The sequence below is a fragment of the Anas platyrhynchos genome, chromosome 7 (genome assembly GCF_047663525.1).
Source record: "Anas platyrhynchos isolate ZD024472 breed Pekin duck chromosome 7, IASCAAS_PekinDuck_T2T, whole genome shotgun sequence".
NCBI lineage: Eukaryota > Metazoa > Chordata > Aves > Anseriformes > Anatidae > Anas > Anas platyrhynchos.
The window spans coordinates 20494229-20511825 of record NC_092593.1 but is presented as its reverse complement, the minus strand read 5'-3'; the positions used below and the strand labels follow the sequence as shown (position 1 = coordinate 20511825).

The window sequence follows — 17597 nt, the reverse complement described above, 5'->3', positions numbered from 1 at the left end:
GTATACCAGCACAATGGTTTAGATGTTCAGTTGGTATGCATAAGCTGGTATAAAATAATGACCTGTATTTTTAAGAATTGAGCCTTGTGGCACATTTATCCTTGTCTAGACAGACAGTTCTTGTGCATTAGGAGCTGGTACAGTCTTTCTTGCCCCACTCTTAGTTTTCAGAAGTTTAGATAAGCCATCTTCTTCAACAGGCTGGTAAATTACAGAGGAGTTTATCAGAGATCCAAGGTCCTGACAGGTCCATAACTCTCGCATTTTCTCTTGCGTTCTTGAAAATCTGCAGTTGGGTGTATATCTGTTGGTTCCTTGTGTTCTGCCTTGTGGTTAGACTGTTAATTCCTCATGCTGTACATCTCACAGCCTCTATATAGCATTTTTATTTAAAAAAGAAGAAACATCCCCTTAATTAATGCCATGTTTCCCCCATAACTAGTGCCTTGTTTTCAAGCAATAGATGATATTTCATATTCTTTTCCTGGAAAATATCTTTTGAGGTACAGCTGCTTCTGCTTTCTTAGCTATTTATAAATTGTGCTTAGCTCTGTTGTGCAAACTTTACATGTTCTAGTCTCCAGAACTAAACTGGTAAACATCCTTGTCTTCTAGATATTACAGCATCCACATGCTCTAACTGTCTTTGAAGATTTTGTTTACTGGAGTGACCGGTATACAAACCGAGTAATTCGGGCAAATAAATGGCACGGAGGAAACCAAACAGTTATGATTTATAACATTCACCAGCCTTTAGGGCTTGTGGCAGTCCATCCCATAAAGCAACCTCATGGTAAGTTCAGCAAAACAACTTTGATGGTGTCAAAAATGTGCCATAAAGTAATGTCATGCATAAGCACTTCCGGAATCAGTCATGTCAACAAATGGACTGGGTTAAAACAAGAAAACAACTTATGCCATTGACTTACAATTGAAGATAATTTCAGTTTGTCCAGCCTGCTGAATATTCTGGTGTTTAGGGAGGGTGACCAAGAAGCATGTAAGCATAACAAATGCCAAAAATAGGAAAGTAGTATATGGAGTTTTCCTGCTCCTTGTTTTAAAGGGCTTTATAACAAAATCAGAGTTTTTGAAAGTGTTACCATTTTTAAAATTTGTCTCTGTGGCATACCAGACTTGGCTCCATGTACATGAATTCTGTCATGCTTTTAGGCAAGTTAGTGTCATCATCCTTCTTTGAATACATGTAGACTTGCATTATTTTACTTAATGAAATAATGAATAAAAATCCTTAATTACGTTCAAGATTCTTTCTCAGATAATATGTAGGTCATCTCTTGCATCTTGAAAGGCTATCAAAAAATTTTTTTTATATCACCTTTTATCTCTTTCAGTTAGCATCACCTTCCAAATAATCAAATCACCTTTCAATAATCAAATAATTATGTCTTCATTTCTACAAATGAAGACATAATTATTTGATTATTGAAATTTCAGTTGTAGTACTAAGACTGTCATCCACTCCCCTTATTTTGTAAATCAGTAGATTTAACATCAGCTAGTTTTAAGATTTGCTATATAGAAATGAGGCATTTTCTTATACTTTGAGTTTTGAGTGTATGCCATTGTTTACTGCCATCTTTTGATTTCTTTTATGTTCGTGTTAGTTTTTATATTTGGAACAACTGTGTCATTTCCTGGAACCTATACGTTTTTAGAATAAGGCCTGCTGAGTTCACTAAGGGTATTTATTCTCAAAATCTATTTTAATTTTCTTAGGAAGATGGTTCATCCTGAAAAATCCTCTTTAACAGCGATTGTATGGAAGTGATCTAAATGGTTGAATTTTAGTGTATAGTAATAACAGCAGTCAACAAAGACCTTTTCAACTGTCCTATTTATACTTTACAAGCTTAGACTGCAAATTTCAATGATCCAAAAAATTACATATTGAACTGATACTTCCTTTAAATGAGGCATAGTAAGCTACGTTATCTCCTTTTTTTTCTCCAAAAAGCTTCAGTAAATAATTTGAATCCCCCATCCAGAAAGGTTATTGTGATCAAAGACTGAAAATCCTGCAGGCCTTCTCATCCAGTTAACAAAAGTTTCAAAAAGAGTTTGAAAGATTTGATACGATACAAAGAAAATTAAAAGATCAATATGGTAATGTTGCTGACTTTCCAGGGAGAATTAAAATGTGTTAAAAGTGTATTGTAGTGCTTGTAATTCTTGGAAGTAACTTTATTTTTAATTTCTAATACCAGAACTGACTTAGTGCTGTTTGATGTTTCCATTATCAGTGATGCCAAATGTTCTTTCCAGTTGGTCATATTTTAACAGTTGCTAATTCTTTTTTTCTTCTTTTTTTCTTTTCAGGTATCAATTCTTGTGCATCATCCCCCTGTAGCCATCTCTGCTTACTTTCTTCATCTGGACCACTTTTTTTTTCCTGTGCTTGTCCTTCTGGATGGATGCTTTCTCCTGACAACAGGAACTGCATGAGAGGTATGGCAGCAATAATGAGACATGAAAAAAAAACACCTGACAGATTGTCAGAGCCATTTCTCTGTCAGGCAAAAAGCTTACTTCAAATCTCTGAGCTGCTGCTCTTGAAATCAAAGGTTGGGGTCATTCTAGACAGACTTTATTTAGAAAGCATTGAATGAAATATATTTGGCCTAAAGATGTGGAGTTCTGAAAGGAGCTCAAAGCCAGAGGTTGCTTCCTTTGGGAGAAATACATATTTAAGCTCTTAAAAAAAAAAAGCTTAATTTAAAAATGTCTAAGCATGTTTAAAGTAACCTGAAAGTTACCTGAAAGTAAATTTATGGTAAAAGAATAGGAATACTCCCTTACATATAAAACAACAAATCACAGAACTCCCAGTTATATTCAATAATAAAGATTAGTTTTTGCTGCTGTAACTGTATGTTTCTTGAGTCCTGCTTAGTAGCTGTTAGAATCGATCTCAGGAATGTCTTGGAGAGTCTGAGCTTTGTCTTGGTGGTTCCCATGTTCCTAGAATATGCATTGTGATTGCATAGTGCTGAAACTTTCAATGTTAAAACATTACAGTGATAATTTCACTCCTGGTGAGGTAAAAAAAAAAACCCTTTCATATAAGTGCTTTACAAAGCATCATGGTTAATATTCATCATTTCTGTAAGCATCAGGGAACCTTTGGTAGGGGGAACACATCAATGCTATTTTTTTGATGAGAGGAAAAGTATTGAAGCATAACTCTGACTTCTATTGTATATTTTCACAGTTGAACACCCTTTCCTTATTGCTGTGAGAGATAATATAATTTATGGAATTTCTCTGAACCCTGAGGAAAAGACCAATGATGCTATGGTTCCGATAGCAGGAGTTCAAAATGGTGTTGATGTTGACTTTGATGACTCAGAGCAGATGATCTATTGGGTTGAAAATCCGGTAAGTTAGTCTTTGTGTTCAAAATGCGCAGTAAAATAAGACTTATTTAAAGTAATGTTTTTGAGTGAAATATATTAGCATTACAGGTAATGCTTTTAAGAAGTATAATTGAAAAGGATTAAAGTTTTTTTCCCCCCTAGAGCACTAGATACTTCGTCTCTTTTGTAAATTAGTTTTCATCTCTGTCAGCCAAAATATTTAATTAATGCTATTTCTGGATTACCCAGAGACATGAAGAGGAAATATCAGAGAACACTGACAGAATTGTACTCTCAGCCCATTGCTATCATCTGCTCTTCCTCATCTCTGTTAGCCTAGGGCATAATTCTGCAAGCACATCCAGAACAGTTCTCCATGGGAGTAGTACCTTGTACCCAGAGGCACTAAACATTAGTATTCGAGTGCGTGCTATTAGAATGAAATTATATGCTTGCATGGTCTGGTCTCTGGTCTGAGTGCTTCTTGAAGTAACATAATACAGAGGCATCTTCTTCTTAAATATAAGAATGGGGTTGCAAAGTCGAAGCCACTTCCAGGTAGCAAATATGAGGCTTATAGTTCTAAAAAAATACTTTGAACTAGTTTTTAATAGTTCGTTATAATTATTTGACTAAGCCTCTTTAATGACTGTCCTTGCTAAACTGAGAGATATGTGTTTCCTAAGGATAACTTGCCGCAAAATATCAAAATTAGTGAGTTGAGTGTTTGTTTTTGTATCATGCCCTAACATCACATACTGTAGGTGATACTATTAAGCATGCAAGCTGTAAATTACCATTTCAGAAGTTACAGAAGAAAACTGCAAGGATAATCTCAATTTTGGATCTTTCTATTGCAGCTTACTAAAAACTTGTTTCTTATGTATTTATGTTTATAGAGAACACTATTTTCCTTTATGAGATTTCAGGTTTATTCAGGATGGTTAAATTGAGGTATCCTTATAAAAATCTTTTGATAATAAAGTACAAATTACAGTAGTGTGACTGCACATAGCTTAAAAATATACTGATCGGGCTTATATAGCCATTTTATTTCTGTTCTTCACGTTGATCTGGTTAATGAACTGTGGTGCCTCTTTACACCATATAATTATGATTTACAATAATATTTTTACCATGGTTATGCATTGAGGACATAAAAATATTTTCTCTCTACTGGATTTTCATTTTTGCTAAGAAAAGATTGTAATATAAAGTATCTGCTCACATAGTTAGAATAAACAAATTTTATGAAACTGCTCTTGATATTTTGTCTCTTTTATCTTTTTTTCCAAGGGTGAAATCCATAGAGTGAGGTCAGATGGATCTAACAGGACGGTTTTTGCTCCAGCAGCTGTTATTGGTGCTCCTATTGGCCTAGCATTGGACTGGATATCTGCAAACCTTTATTACAGTAATCCAGGGACACAGTCAATTGAGGTAATTATTTAAGAAGGACAATTGAAAACTAAGAGCATGGATATTTTGCTACTATGTATACAGTTTGAAATTAGAACTGTTATTAGTGAAAAACTGAAGTTAGTTTTTTGAAGCAAATAGTGTGAAGAGAACTGATTTACACACTTAGAGAAACAAGCCTGAATTTGAGCACAGTCAAAAAGATTTTGGAAGCAATATATTCTGTGAACTTTATTTATGCACAGATCTCTTTTCTTCAAGTTAGTAGGCTTCTGGTGTTTAACACACAAACTCTCCTTATCACAATAGCTATTACTACTATTTTCACTTTAAGTTAAAGATCCCAATGCAGTGCCTCTGACAATACAGGAACGTTGTCATTAAACACAATAAGATCCACTCCCAAATGCTTTGATATCATAATATGTAGCTTCCTGGACACTAACAGTTTGATGATATGGAAAGAATAAAACTGCTGTTTATTGTAGGGAAATAGAGGATAAGCAATATGTAATACTGTAATGAATGTTACTGTGCCTGGTTATGAATTTCCTTGTCCTAAAGTCATCAAATTTAAATAAATAAAAGGTAATACTTTTTGAAGCAGCATTTCATCAACCCCTTCAGCCTGTAATACTATCAAGATATTACGGAAATTGAAAGATTAGCTATTTTTAGAACTAGGATACTTATTCATTAATATAGGCAGGTTCTGAGCAGCAAGTAGCTGCTTTAAGGAGTACATGCGAAAGAAAGACTGATAGGAGTACTGAACAATGTACTTTGTAGCATTAGACAAAATTTTCTGTGATTTCAAAGTCTGGTGGATTTAGGTTTCCTTCCTTTAATTTGACAATCTATCCTAAGTTCTATATTACATGCCCTGACAAGTTCAATATTTGCATAGGTCCTGAAGCTGCATGGTGAAGTAATGTACAGGAAAACTCTGATCACTAATGATGGTACTTCTCGGGGAGCTGGAATGCCAATTGGTTTGTCAGTTGATCCAGCAAGAGGGTAAATTTCTAAAGCCGCAGTTGTTTTGCATGAGTATTTTCTACACATATTTCCTAATTTTTAGGGTCTTAATCTTCAATCCTAGATTTGACAGTTTTGTGTTTTTTTTTTTTTTTTTTTTTTCCCATGTTTGTGCACAATTTATTCATTCTTTTTGAGGCCTAGAAAATTATTGCATGACTACATAAATTTCTGCATGAATGTTTGTTTTCCTTAGTTTACCAAATACATGCTAGCATTCATTTTTTTTTTTAATTAAAAAGGATCCCAGAATATTATGATTGTGAAAAAAGTCACCGTAAAATGGGAACCCAAAGTAAAGACAATTATCAAGTCTTTTTTTACAATACCTTGTGATGTCTGTGTTGAGGCCTGTCAATAAGTAAAGACACAGTACATAGGAAGAATGTCACATGTTAAATAGTGTAGTACTACATATGATTTTTCTAATCTCTCCCAACATAGGATCCCTATACACTAGTCCACAAATGGAATGAATAGAGCTATATTTATTTATTTATTTATTCCATCAAAGTACTCAAAACTGCAATATGATACTTTTTTTTTTTTTTTTAATCACAGTGTTTCATAGGACCATATTAGTAATGAGACTGTTCTGCTGGTGACCTGGCAGGTTTTCAGATGAAGTGATGCCTGACTTTTTGTTCCTGCTTTGGAGTCTACCCTTTGCCCTAGATGTTTTTCAGCAACTGAGGCTGGAGCAGTGGCACTGCTATATATGACCCAGAGCCAGTTAGTTGAATTCTGTTTCATACAGATTTTATGAACTTGCAGTTTTAATTACAAATTGGAACCAAACTTAATGTTGCAACTTTGCAACTGTCCGTGAAACAGGATTATTATTTGCCTGTCTTCTTGTTATACACTGCTAATAATCTGCTGAGGTTACCTGCTGACAGTATTGTGGGTGATGCAGGAGAGTATATAGATTTCTGAAAATGGTTTAACAAGCATTGTTCTTTTAAAACAAGATCTGTTTTTTTCATTGAGGTCCAATTCAAAGTGATCTCTGTTCATCATGTACCAAAGTATTTGGCTAAGGAAGGAGATGGATTTAAGCATATGTCTTAGTCACTCTGGGGCATTGATCTCCTTTACCTAAGAGGTATGATGATGTGTTACAGGAAGCTGTATTGGACGGACCAGGGAACTGACAGTGGAGTCCCAGCAAAGGTTGCTAGTGCAAACATGGATGGAACAGGCATAGAAACCCTCTTCACTGGCAACCTTGATCACGTGGAGTTCATTACCATTGACATTAAGGAACAAAAGTTGTACTGGGCAGTCACAAGCACAGGAGTGGTAGGAGATAATTTTTTAATAGTTGCTTTGTTGCTGCTTATCTATCTGTGGGTTTATGATTACCAAGTGTAATTCAGTGATGTTAATTTACTCATGGAACTGGGAGTTGCAGGACCAACCAAAATCTGAATAATAGTTGTTACTGGTTACCTTTAAAAATGTAGGATGACTTGAATGGAGAATTATTATTTATTAGTGTCCTGCTGACCTTTTCCATCCTATCTATGGAAGGTACATAAAGACCTTATGCACGAAGGGATTTTAGTAGCATATGTTGTATTTTAATTTTTTTATTGTAACATTGAACTTATATTAAGCTTTAAATTGATTTCTTAGATTGAGAAAGGCAATGTGGATGGTACAAATCGTGTGACCCTGGTGGTTCATCTTTCTCATCCATGGGGAATTGCTGTGTATGATACCTTTCTGTACTATACTGATAGAGATTATGAAGTTATTGAACGAGTTGACAAGTCTACTGGAGCAAACAAAGTAGTACTGAGAGACAACGTCCCACGATTGAAGTGCTTGCGGGTGTATTATAGAGACAGTGAGTATTTGCTAAAGAGGTATTTCAAGATTTCCAGCTTGTGAAAAAATCAAGCTTCTCTTAGAGACAGGCTACATGCTTTTTAGAAACAAATTATTTGATGTGTCAAAAGCATTTTCCTCATTTTGGTAGAGAGATGTTTTACCATTTTCTTAAGGCATTTATTCACATGCATAATTTTACAAAAATATTATCAATGTAAAAATGACTAAATAACAAGTTCTGTTACTTTAGCTTCAAATGTGTGCATCTGTTGTATCTGATCGTTTGCCTCATTAATCTTAAATTACAAGAAAGCAGCAAATTAATTACTAATCTGTGTGCTTAAATTGTGATTAAGCTGGAAATTTTTACAGCTGGTTGGTAATACAGTGCAAGTATATGAATTTGGTTGTATGTCTGTCAGTGATGATACAGTTCAGATTTTTCTGTGTTGCCATGTCTTTTTTCACAACAGATTCTGCTGGTTCCTCAAATGGTTGCAGTAATAACATTGGAGTTTGCCAACAACTTTGCCTACCAGTACCTGGTGGATCATTCTCCTGTGCCTGTGCTACTGGCTTTCAGCTAAATCCTGATAACAGAACCTGTTCTCCGTACAGTTCATTTGTAATTGTTTCTATGCTTTCTGCAATTAAAGGATTTAGTTTAGAGACATCTGATCACTCTGAAGCCATGGTACCACTGGCAGGAAGAGGTATGTGAAAATTATAGTAAGAGGAAATCTTATAATGCCTACTGTTTTGGCATTTCTTGCCTGCATACCCGTGTTTGAAATAAGTTTGTTTATACTAAAGATAATTAATTACTACTTTTCAAAACATTTCAGGACGAAATGCACTTCACGTGGATGTTCACATGCCCTCTGGTTTCATTTACTGGTGTGACTTCAGTAGCACAGTTTCCTCTCAGAATGCAATACGTAAAATTAAACCTGATGGTTCTTACTTCAGAAATGTTGTTACAAATGGAATAGGACGAAATGGAATCCGTGGCATTGCAATTGACTGGGTAGCAGGTAAGTATAGGCATATTTAGGAGAATGTTATTCTTTACACACTGTAAAACTTGTAAACTAATATGAATTTATCGTAAAGGAAATATTTTGAATGGAAATCATACATGATTTTAACTATGCCTATGAGCTGATTTTAAAAGAAAAGGAAGTAATGAGTGCGTCTTATGTTTATATACATATATAAAAATGAAAGTTTGTCTATCTTTTGGTATATGACCTAGGTATAAAATGATAAACAGAGTAAATATATAGAGCCTTTCCTTACCTGATGCTTTCATATTTATCTTAGCTTTCTTTTTTTATCTTTGCATTCCTAAGTGGCTGTTATCAGTATACTACTATACCTTACTACCATAGTGAATTACGTGTATCAGAGAAGATTGTACAGAAAAATTGTCTGATGATGTTATAGATAGAAAGGACTTCTCATGTACCCTCAGACTGCTCTGTGGAAATCCTATAAATTTTACTGAAAAGTAAAGAAAGCAGAAGAAATACTTTTTCTTTAAACCTTCATTTTCCCTTTCACAGTTCCCATTTTTATTCAAACATTAAAGATTAATTCAAATATTAACTCTTGAGAAAGTGTTCATCAACTGACCACTGCCAGTAATATTTTTATTTTATACATATACATATTGTGTATATGGTTTGCAAAAGTTTTTTTCTGGAGTTTGATAGGTTTGGAGGGGTTTTAGGATAATCTTCTAACATATACACTTAATTTAGTTACTGTATGCAGTGCTGTGCCAAAACACAGATTTCACAGTTTTGTGTTGTAAAAGGTAAAGGGATAAGAGTATGGAAGGGCAAGCCAAAAGCAGCTCTAAATTACGAATAAATATTTTAGATAGAAAAAAATAAAACTGTGGTTAATGTGTTTTCGATGGCATACCAATGGTTTTCTCTAAGGAAATCATCAGGGGTTTAGAAATTAATTGACGGTTGTCATTTTGGGTATCTCTTTTCTAATTCCTCCAAGTGGAATACTTTGTGTTCTTAACTTCTAAGATGTTTATGGGTATTCATTTTATAGTTTTGTATTTTATGTTTCTCAGGTGGTAATGCTGTGTATTAACTTTCTGTTTTGTCATTCTGCTTTTTTTTTCCCTCACTTTTTTAAATACAGGAAATCTTTATTTTACAAATGCATTTCTGACAGAGACTTTTATAGAAGTTTTGCGCTTAAACACAACTTATCGCCGTGTTTTGCTTAAAACTACCATAGATATGCCAAGGCACATAGTAGTAGACCCAAAAAACAGATACCTGTTCTGGGCAGATTATGGGCAAAATCCAAAGATAGAACGTGCATTTCTTGACTGCACCAACAGAACAGTTCTGGTGTCTGAGGGCATTGTCACACCTCGTGGGCTGGCGATAGATCACAGCAATGGCTACATTTACTGGGTGGATGATTCCTTAGATATGATTGCAAGAATTCAGCCTGATGGTGGTGATGTTGAAATTGTGCGCTATGGCAGTCGCTATCCAACTCCATATGGTATCACTGTCTTTGGGAATTCTATGATCTGGGTGGATCGGAACCTGAAAAAAGTCTTCCAGGCCAGCAAGGAGCCAGGCAACACTGATCCGCCAACAGTTATCCGAGACAACATTAATTGGCTAAGGGATGTTACCATCTACAACAGTCGTTTTCAGTCACGTTCACCCCTTGACATCAACAACAATCCTTGTGTGGACGACAATGGAGGCTGTTCCCATCTGTGTTTTGCCCTGCCTGATATGCAAACACCCAAATGTGGTTGTGCCTTTGGAACACTAGGCAACGATGGCAAGAGATGTTCCATTTCAACAGATGATTACTTGATTTTTGCCCTTGAGAATGCCCTCAGAAGTATCCACCTAGATCCTGAAAATCACAGTCCTCCCTTCCGCACAGTCAATGTATTAAGAACTGCAGTGGCCCTGGATTTTGACAGCATAAACAACCGAATATATTTTACACAAAGTTATCCTTCAGGGACAGGAAGAATCAGCTACATTAGTATTTACTCGGGAATGGGCACTCCAACAGTAGTTGCATCTGGTAAGTACACAGAATTGTGATTCAAAATAATTGGTTATTGAGAAATACAGACTAGCACCTAGCACTAGCTCAGCAGGTATTTTTATGCTAATGGTCAAGGTAAACTGTTTAGTTAAGATAACTGATTAAATGCTCCTTCTGACTCTTCTGCTCATTTTTTTCTTCTTCTGAGAGTCTTATTTCATCTTGATCATAATGAAAAGGAAATATAAAACCGGTTATATGTTATTATTTATTTTTAGTAATTTTAAGATCGCAGCAAGTACCACAGAGATACAGAAAGATTTAGGGAATTTATCAGTATGAAAAGATAACTATATGGTATTAATTCATCTGTAAAACACCTGTAATGATACTGGCTATTGTTGTGTTTGTTTAAAAAACTGAATTATTATGATTATGTACAATCCTAAGTATGTACATTGTCATAAACAAAAAGTATTGCAGTATCTTAGGAAACTGTACTGAACTTGTTTGTGTGTCTGCATGTGTCTAAGACCTGGGGACTCCAGATGGCATTGCCTTTGATTGGATCAATAACAGAGTTTACTACAGTGACTACCTCAATCAAACTATCAGCTCAATGGCTACAGATGGCTCTAACCGCACTGTGATTGCCCGGGTTCCACGACCAAGAGCTGTTGTATTAGATCCCTGCAGAGGGTATGTGCTGCACTTCGTATACTTTTATCATGATTGTAGATGAAGCTGTAGTTTGGACTTCGAGGAACACTGCCAGATGCTTCCTGTTCTAAGCCATAGGTTCCAGAAGCTTATAATTGTCTTGGATCTAATTCTTAAGGTTTTGAGCTGGTATCAGCCTCAGAGTTCTGAGTTTTCTTCAGAGACTTTTAGAACATTTATGAATGTGTAGTATATGAGGCTCCTCCTCTAACTGAAGTTGGGAGCCAGGTATTGGGGGTTAAAGGAGAATGATTTTCAAATCAAGTGTTTATCAAGAGACTACCTGTCCTCCCTTTGCTATCTATTTCTTCAAGATTATCAAAACCTGATAATCAAGGTGGCACTGCCAAGAGATGGAGTTGTATATGATCTTTACTTTCTTTTGCGCTGTGTTTCCTGAGTGCCTCAATTTTTTTTATTTTTATTTTTTATTTTTTTAATATCAAAACATCTCTAATAGGCTTGGGGGGGCAGTATTAAACTGTATTTGAAATGAAGAAATATAAGCAGGAGAATATGTGACTTTAAGGAGACATAAGAGCTGGGAAAACTTAATTCAGTGGGTGGAGTTCAGTCCAGTGGAGCCCAATTATCTCCACTAGAAGATTCCTTTGTAAATATGAGATAAAATAGTGAAAGAAGTTCTTTCCCTCTGGTTTTGCACACCACAGTTCAGTGGAAGTCACCAGTGTGGAGATATCCTGGAGCAGTTAGAAACTTTGTGAACTTCCCTTGCTGAAAATAAAACTTTTTAATCGTGTTACTGACAGGTATATGTACTGGACTGACTGGAGTTCCAATGCAAAGATAGAACGAGCTACACTTGGAGGAAACTTCAGAACGCCCATTGTAAGCACAGATCTGGTATGGCCAAATGGGCTTACCCTGGACTATGAAGAACAGCAGCTATACTGGGCTGATGCAAATCTGTATGTATTGATAACACAGTTGTTTTTTTGCTTTAGGTGATTTTTCAAATAGGTCTATTATTTATTTTTTATGTTTTTTACCGTTTTTCAGCATTTCAGTGGAATTTGATAATTTGTATTATAAAATATTAAGAATTACTTAATAGCAAGACAATGTCAATTCTTATTTTTGATGTGGAACTACTGTACCATAGGGGGTTTTGTGATATCACAAGGAAGAATTAGTCCAATGCTTTATGGCATTTGTACCAATCGGAAGTTTGTTCAACTTACTTTTGACCCATGGTTTTTATAGCAATCTTCTCTTACACATACAGTCCAGTGTACATTTTTGCATTCATTTCTCATGGTTAATGGCTGTCACTGGCAGAATTTGGCTTCAAGTTTTTGCTTTTGCCAAACAGACAGAATCTTACCCTTCAGTGTATGCCACCAGGATTTCCGTCATTGGCATGAAAGCTTTTAAAAACAGTTTAGTTAATATCCATTCAAATTCACCTATATTCTCAGAGAAATCACTGCAGCAATCAGACTTTTCTCCTCAGGTTCTTTCAGAACAGCAGCTCCTTTGCAGGCTTCTCCTCTGCTGCTGTGACAGAAAGATGTCTGTAATGTAACTTTTATGGTCTGTGCCTCTGTGGGATTTTCTGGAAGGTAGGCATCCTTACATGGATTAATCTGTGTGCAGGGAATCTGTAACTCTGTCCTAGGGATCCCGTTACAGATGCAGAATGTCAAATGAGACAACCTCTTTTCTCTTCTAGACTTCAGTTAATGAAGGTAGGGCAGCAGATACATAAACAGTGTGAAGTCTTCTACATTCTGACTTCTCATGTGCAGGGAAGAAGAATACTCTTTTTCTTAAAGAGGTGCTTTATCCCCCCTCTTTAGAGGGACAGATGCTAGCATAGGGTAAGACATGAGAAACACTCAAAGAAGCACAGTGCTCCTTAGCTTTCAATGCTAAAAAGTTGAAGGACATATTTTAAGATGTCATTATTTCTTTATTATTTTAGGCAGAAGATTGAGAGGTGCACCCTCACTGGTACAAACCGTGAGGTAATTGTTAGCACTGCTCTGCATCCATTTGCAATGACATTGTTTGATCAGCACATATATTGGACAGACTGGAACACACGAAGCATTTACCGAGCTAATAAATATGATGGTTCAGATCAGATTGTAATGATCATGAATCTTCCACAAAGACCAATGGATATTCACGTCTGGGCAAAAAGCAAGCAGCAGCAGTGTACCAACCCTTGCAACCAGTTCAATGGCGGTTGCAGTCATATTTGTGCACCAGGTAAGCTATTACGCTTAATGTCTGTAAGCTGTTAGTATTGTCTGTATTAGAACTCATAGTATAATAGGTTTCATTTGCATGGGGACAGATGAAATATTCCTTAGTGTTCCCTGCAGTGTCTGGGGGGCTGGAATTAGATGATCTTTAAAGGTCTCTTCCAACCTAAACCATTCTATATGTGTAATAATTATTTTATGTATATAATGCAATCAAAATGATTGCCATTCAGGCTCATGGTACTTTGCAAACACCCTTGAGGGTTTTCCCTGAGAATCTTTGCAAATAAAAACCACGTTTCTCTAATTTAAACCAAAAACATTTTTTATTTCCTCTGGAGAGGGATGTTAAGTCAGCTCAGCAGCATATAGTTATGTTAGAAATATATATTGATGCACTATATACTGAGTAGATACTTCCTATCACTCATTTAAAGATTCTTTACAGAATCACAGAATTTCTAGGTTGGAAGAGACCTCAAGATCATCGAGTCCAACCTCTGACCTAACACTAACAGTCCTCCACTAAACCATATCACTAAGCTAACGGTCACTATTTCTTTATTACACGTTATTATGAAATCTTTCCCTAATGGTTACTTTTCAAATAAAAGGTCTGTATTGCCTCATCTTAAAATTTGGGCAGTTGCTGAGAAGATAGCACAAACTGATTTCTGTACACAGTGGGGCAGGTACACTTTTGAGTCATTGTCCCCAGAAACACCGTCTGACTATATCTTCAGCTGCATATTGGGGTGAGACCGGAGTGATATATGTACCCCACCTCATAACTCCTTGTGCTCATGTAAGGAGAGAGTCAAAGTGCTTCAACAGGTCACCAATCTAGATGGCCATGAAATCAGAATTGCAACAACCCCAAAGAACATAACTGCTACAGAGCTGATTCGTGTGTTCTGGATTTCTCTAAGATATGATCCTTTACTCTGGAAAAACTCATTTAGTGCCTGCTTTCACTTTTAGGATCTTAAATGCCATTAAAAAAATCTGTTTTGATTGAAAACATCTCTAACTTCTCATTGATTTTGAGAAGAGCAGTTAGTTTGTTGCAAGGAGTTTTGAAAATTCTCTTTTGATTTTGAGGGATAGAGTCTCAGCTGGTATAGCTCAGACATTTGAAAGCATCAGAGACCATCTTGCAGTCACCCAAAAACTATTTGAACACAAGCAGCTTTTAAAGTACTCCAAGTTCTGTTCTCAGTTTTTCTAGGGAGCTCTAAAATAACTCTTCTGGGTTTCAATGGATTTGCCTTCGTTTAACTGAAATAAAAATCTGGCTAAGTAGCCACACTTCTTTCTAAGCAGGTAGATTTTATAGGAGTTATGAGGTTTTCATTGCATTGCATTTTTGAGTATAACATCTGTGAACAGTTTAACAGAACCCAATCTAAAGCATCATTATTATTATTTTTTTTTTTAAACTGTCTAACATAAATTTAGGTCCAGATGGTGCGGAATGTCAATGCCCATCTGAAGGTCGCTGGTATTTAGCCAATAATAACAAGCACTGCATTGTGGATAGCGGTACCAGGTGTGATGCTGGTTTCTTCACATGCCTGAATGGGCAGTGCATCTCAGAGCGATGGAAATGTGACAATGACAACGACTGTGGTGATGGCAGTGATGAGTTGGAGAGTGTGTGTGGTAAGCATTTAAAATAACTGCATGAGAAAGTCTGTGTGCAGACTCCGTCCTGGCTGTACAGTATTCTCCATCACTTGTGTGGCTTTACGATCACAGATCATGTAGCTGTAGTTTGGAAATGATCTCCTGCTTGCTCATACTTGTTGTCTTACATCATGAGGTCTGAATGGAAACTAATTTGCTCTACAATCCAGAAATGTTATAGTATTAACTTTATATGATGTGTACCCCATCTATACTTTGTTAATTCAAATATGTATTTTACTTTTCATGCAGTACGTTTTGCAGCTGTGTTTGCACTGGCAGGTAAAAACATTGTGATTTGATTTGCTACTTTGAGAACTTAGATTATTCTTTATCCATGTATTTTCTTATTATTTATTTTATTTTTTTTTAAAAATATTTTACTATTTTGTACAGCTTTCCATACTTGTCAGCCAACAGCTTTTACCTGTGGTAATGGGCGATGTGTACCCTATCATTACCGCTGTGATCACTACAATGACTGTGGAGACAATAGCGATGAAGTTGGCTGCTTATTCCGAACTTGTGACTCCCACACAGAATTCACTTGCAATAATGGAAGGTGTATATCTCTTCAGTATGTCTGCAATGGAGTAAACAACTGTTACGATAATGGCACATCAGATGAGAGAAATTGCCGTAAGTTCATCCTAATTACCGAGTACATATTTGAGTCTGTTTTTTTAGATCAAAGAAGAGGCAGATCTCCCTGTGTATGAAGAATTATGACAAAGGCAGCAAAAAGGATAAAAGTTTTTTATTTACATTACAGATTCTGACGATTACAGATTGTCATTTTGAAACAAACCGAGTCCTTAATCTGCCTTGATCCAATAAATACTAATAGAGTGCTTAATGTTAGGTATTGTGAGTAATCCCATTGACTTCAAAAAGATTTATTTCATCTGAATTGGATGCAGGGCCTACGTTTTTGCAGAGTTCACAGTGGATTTTTCTTGTACACTTTGTATCATGACATGTTAATTGTATTAGGTGTAGTCATCAGGAGTGAATATTTTGACTGTTATAGAAGCATCGTTTATAGTTATGCTTTTGAAAATTATAATCCTTATACTTTTCAAAAAGTTAAGTCATATTTGTTTTCCATAAAATAGAAATTATGATTAGTTCAGTATTGACTACTAATACAGTTGATCAGGATACTTGTTTTTTTTTTTTTTTTTCACTAAGGTTATGTTCTTTAATGGAAAAAATTATCTGGAGTTAGAGAAATAGTTTGATAAAAATGTGTTTAGGGAGGACTTTCTGTTTTTACATTTTTGCTCACAAACTGATTTTTTGCACTATATTATTTGTGACTTATTTTTTATTCTCAGTGAAATCTGAATATTTGAAAATCTTGGTCTATTAGTTATTTGTGGTTGGTATGATGATTCACACAGTAACAGCTTGCTGCAAAATCAGGCATTACAGTGTGAATAGCTGTCAATTTACATTCCCTCAGTCCTGAGTATTAGCAGGTATTTCTTTGATAATGTTTTTGACAGTACTTTTCCCAATGAAAGTAATGGCCTAATTGTTTCCATATGGCATCAACAGCATGAGTATACTTTAGCATTTGAACAGAAATTAGAGGAAAATGGTTTGCATTATTTGGATGTTTCTTTTTTCATTTTCCAAGGAAATTTGGGATTAGCCACTATTGAAGAGAAATATAGCAATGAAAATATATAATGTACTACAAAGAATCTATGACAAAATGTACTCTGGATTGATCAGAGTCACAAAGATGGGTATTTAAACAGTATTATGTGTCTTTCAATGTTATATTCGTGGAAAAAAAAAAAAGAAGCTCTAAAGAACTTCTGCTTTTTCCCCCCTCCTTAAAGCGGAGCGCACTTGCCAGTCTGGTTTTACAAAATGCCAAAGCACAAACATTTGCATTCCTCGAACGTATTTATGTGATGGTGATAATGACTGTGGAGATATGAGTGATGAGAGCCCTACTCATTGTGGTAAGTTAATAGAGTCAGTTACTTTCTTGTACTCCAGTAATTCATTCCACTCCTCCTCAACTTTGCTGTAACTCTTAACTGTTCTCAAAACCTACTCTTCTGTAGTACTGAAGAGTTATAAGGTGTATGCATTTTATTACTCACTCTTGTTCATCTAAATAGTGCCTATATCTAATAAAATCTTATTTGTTTTTTTTGATGCCATTTTAATGCAGCATTTGAGAGATCATTTCTTTTGCTCTGCACACTTTATTTGTTTTTTTTTT

At 35.6% G+C, this 17597-nt stretch overlaps 1 protein-coding gene across 5 annotated transcripts in view; it reads left to right on the top strand.

Moving 5' to 3' along the window:
- Nucleotides 1–17597, top strand: part of LRP2 (LDL receptor related protein 2) — a 117992-nt gene that overhangs the window by 58823 nt on the left and 41572 nt on the right. For all 5 annotated transcript variants that reach the window (XM_072040913.1, XM_072040911.1, XM_021272033.4 and 2 more), the window contains exons 30-45: nt 616–793; nt 2341–2469; nt 3233–3399; nt 4674–4817; nt 5704–5813; nt 6959–7136; nt 7473–7686; nt 8144–8383; nt 8516–8704; nt 9834–10754; nt 11252–11417; nt 12209–12367; nt 13384–13673; nt 15128–15331; nt 15752–15994; nt 17206–17331. In XM_072040913.1, coding sequence (XP_071897014.1) covers nt 616–793; nt 2341–2469; nt 3233–3399; nt 4674–4817; nt 5704–5813; nt 6959–7136; nt 7473–7686; nt 8144–8383; nt 8516–8704; nt 9834–10754; nt 11252–11417; nt 12209–12367; nt 13384–13673; nt 15128–15331; nt 15752–15994; nt 17206–17331 — 3658 coding nt within the window. The remainder of the gene's footprint in view (nt 1–615; nt 794–2340; nt 2470–3232; nt 3400–4673; nt 4818–5703; nt 5814–6958; nt 7137–7472; nt 7687–8143; nt 8384–8515; nt 8705–9833; nt 10755–11251; nt 11418–12208; nt 12368–13383; nt 13674–15127; nt 15332–15751; nt 15995–17205; nt 17332–17597) is intronic.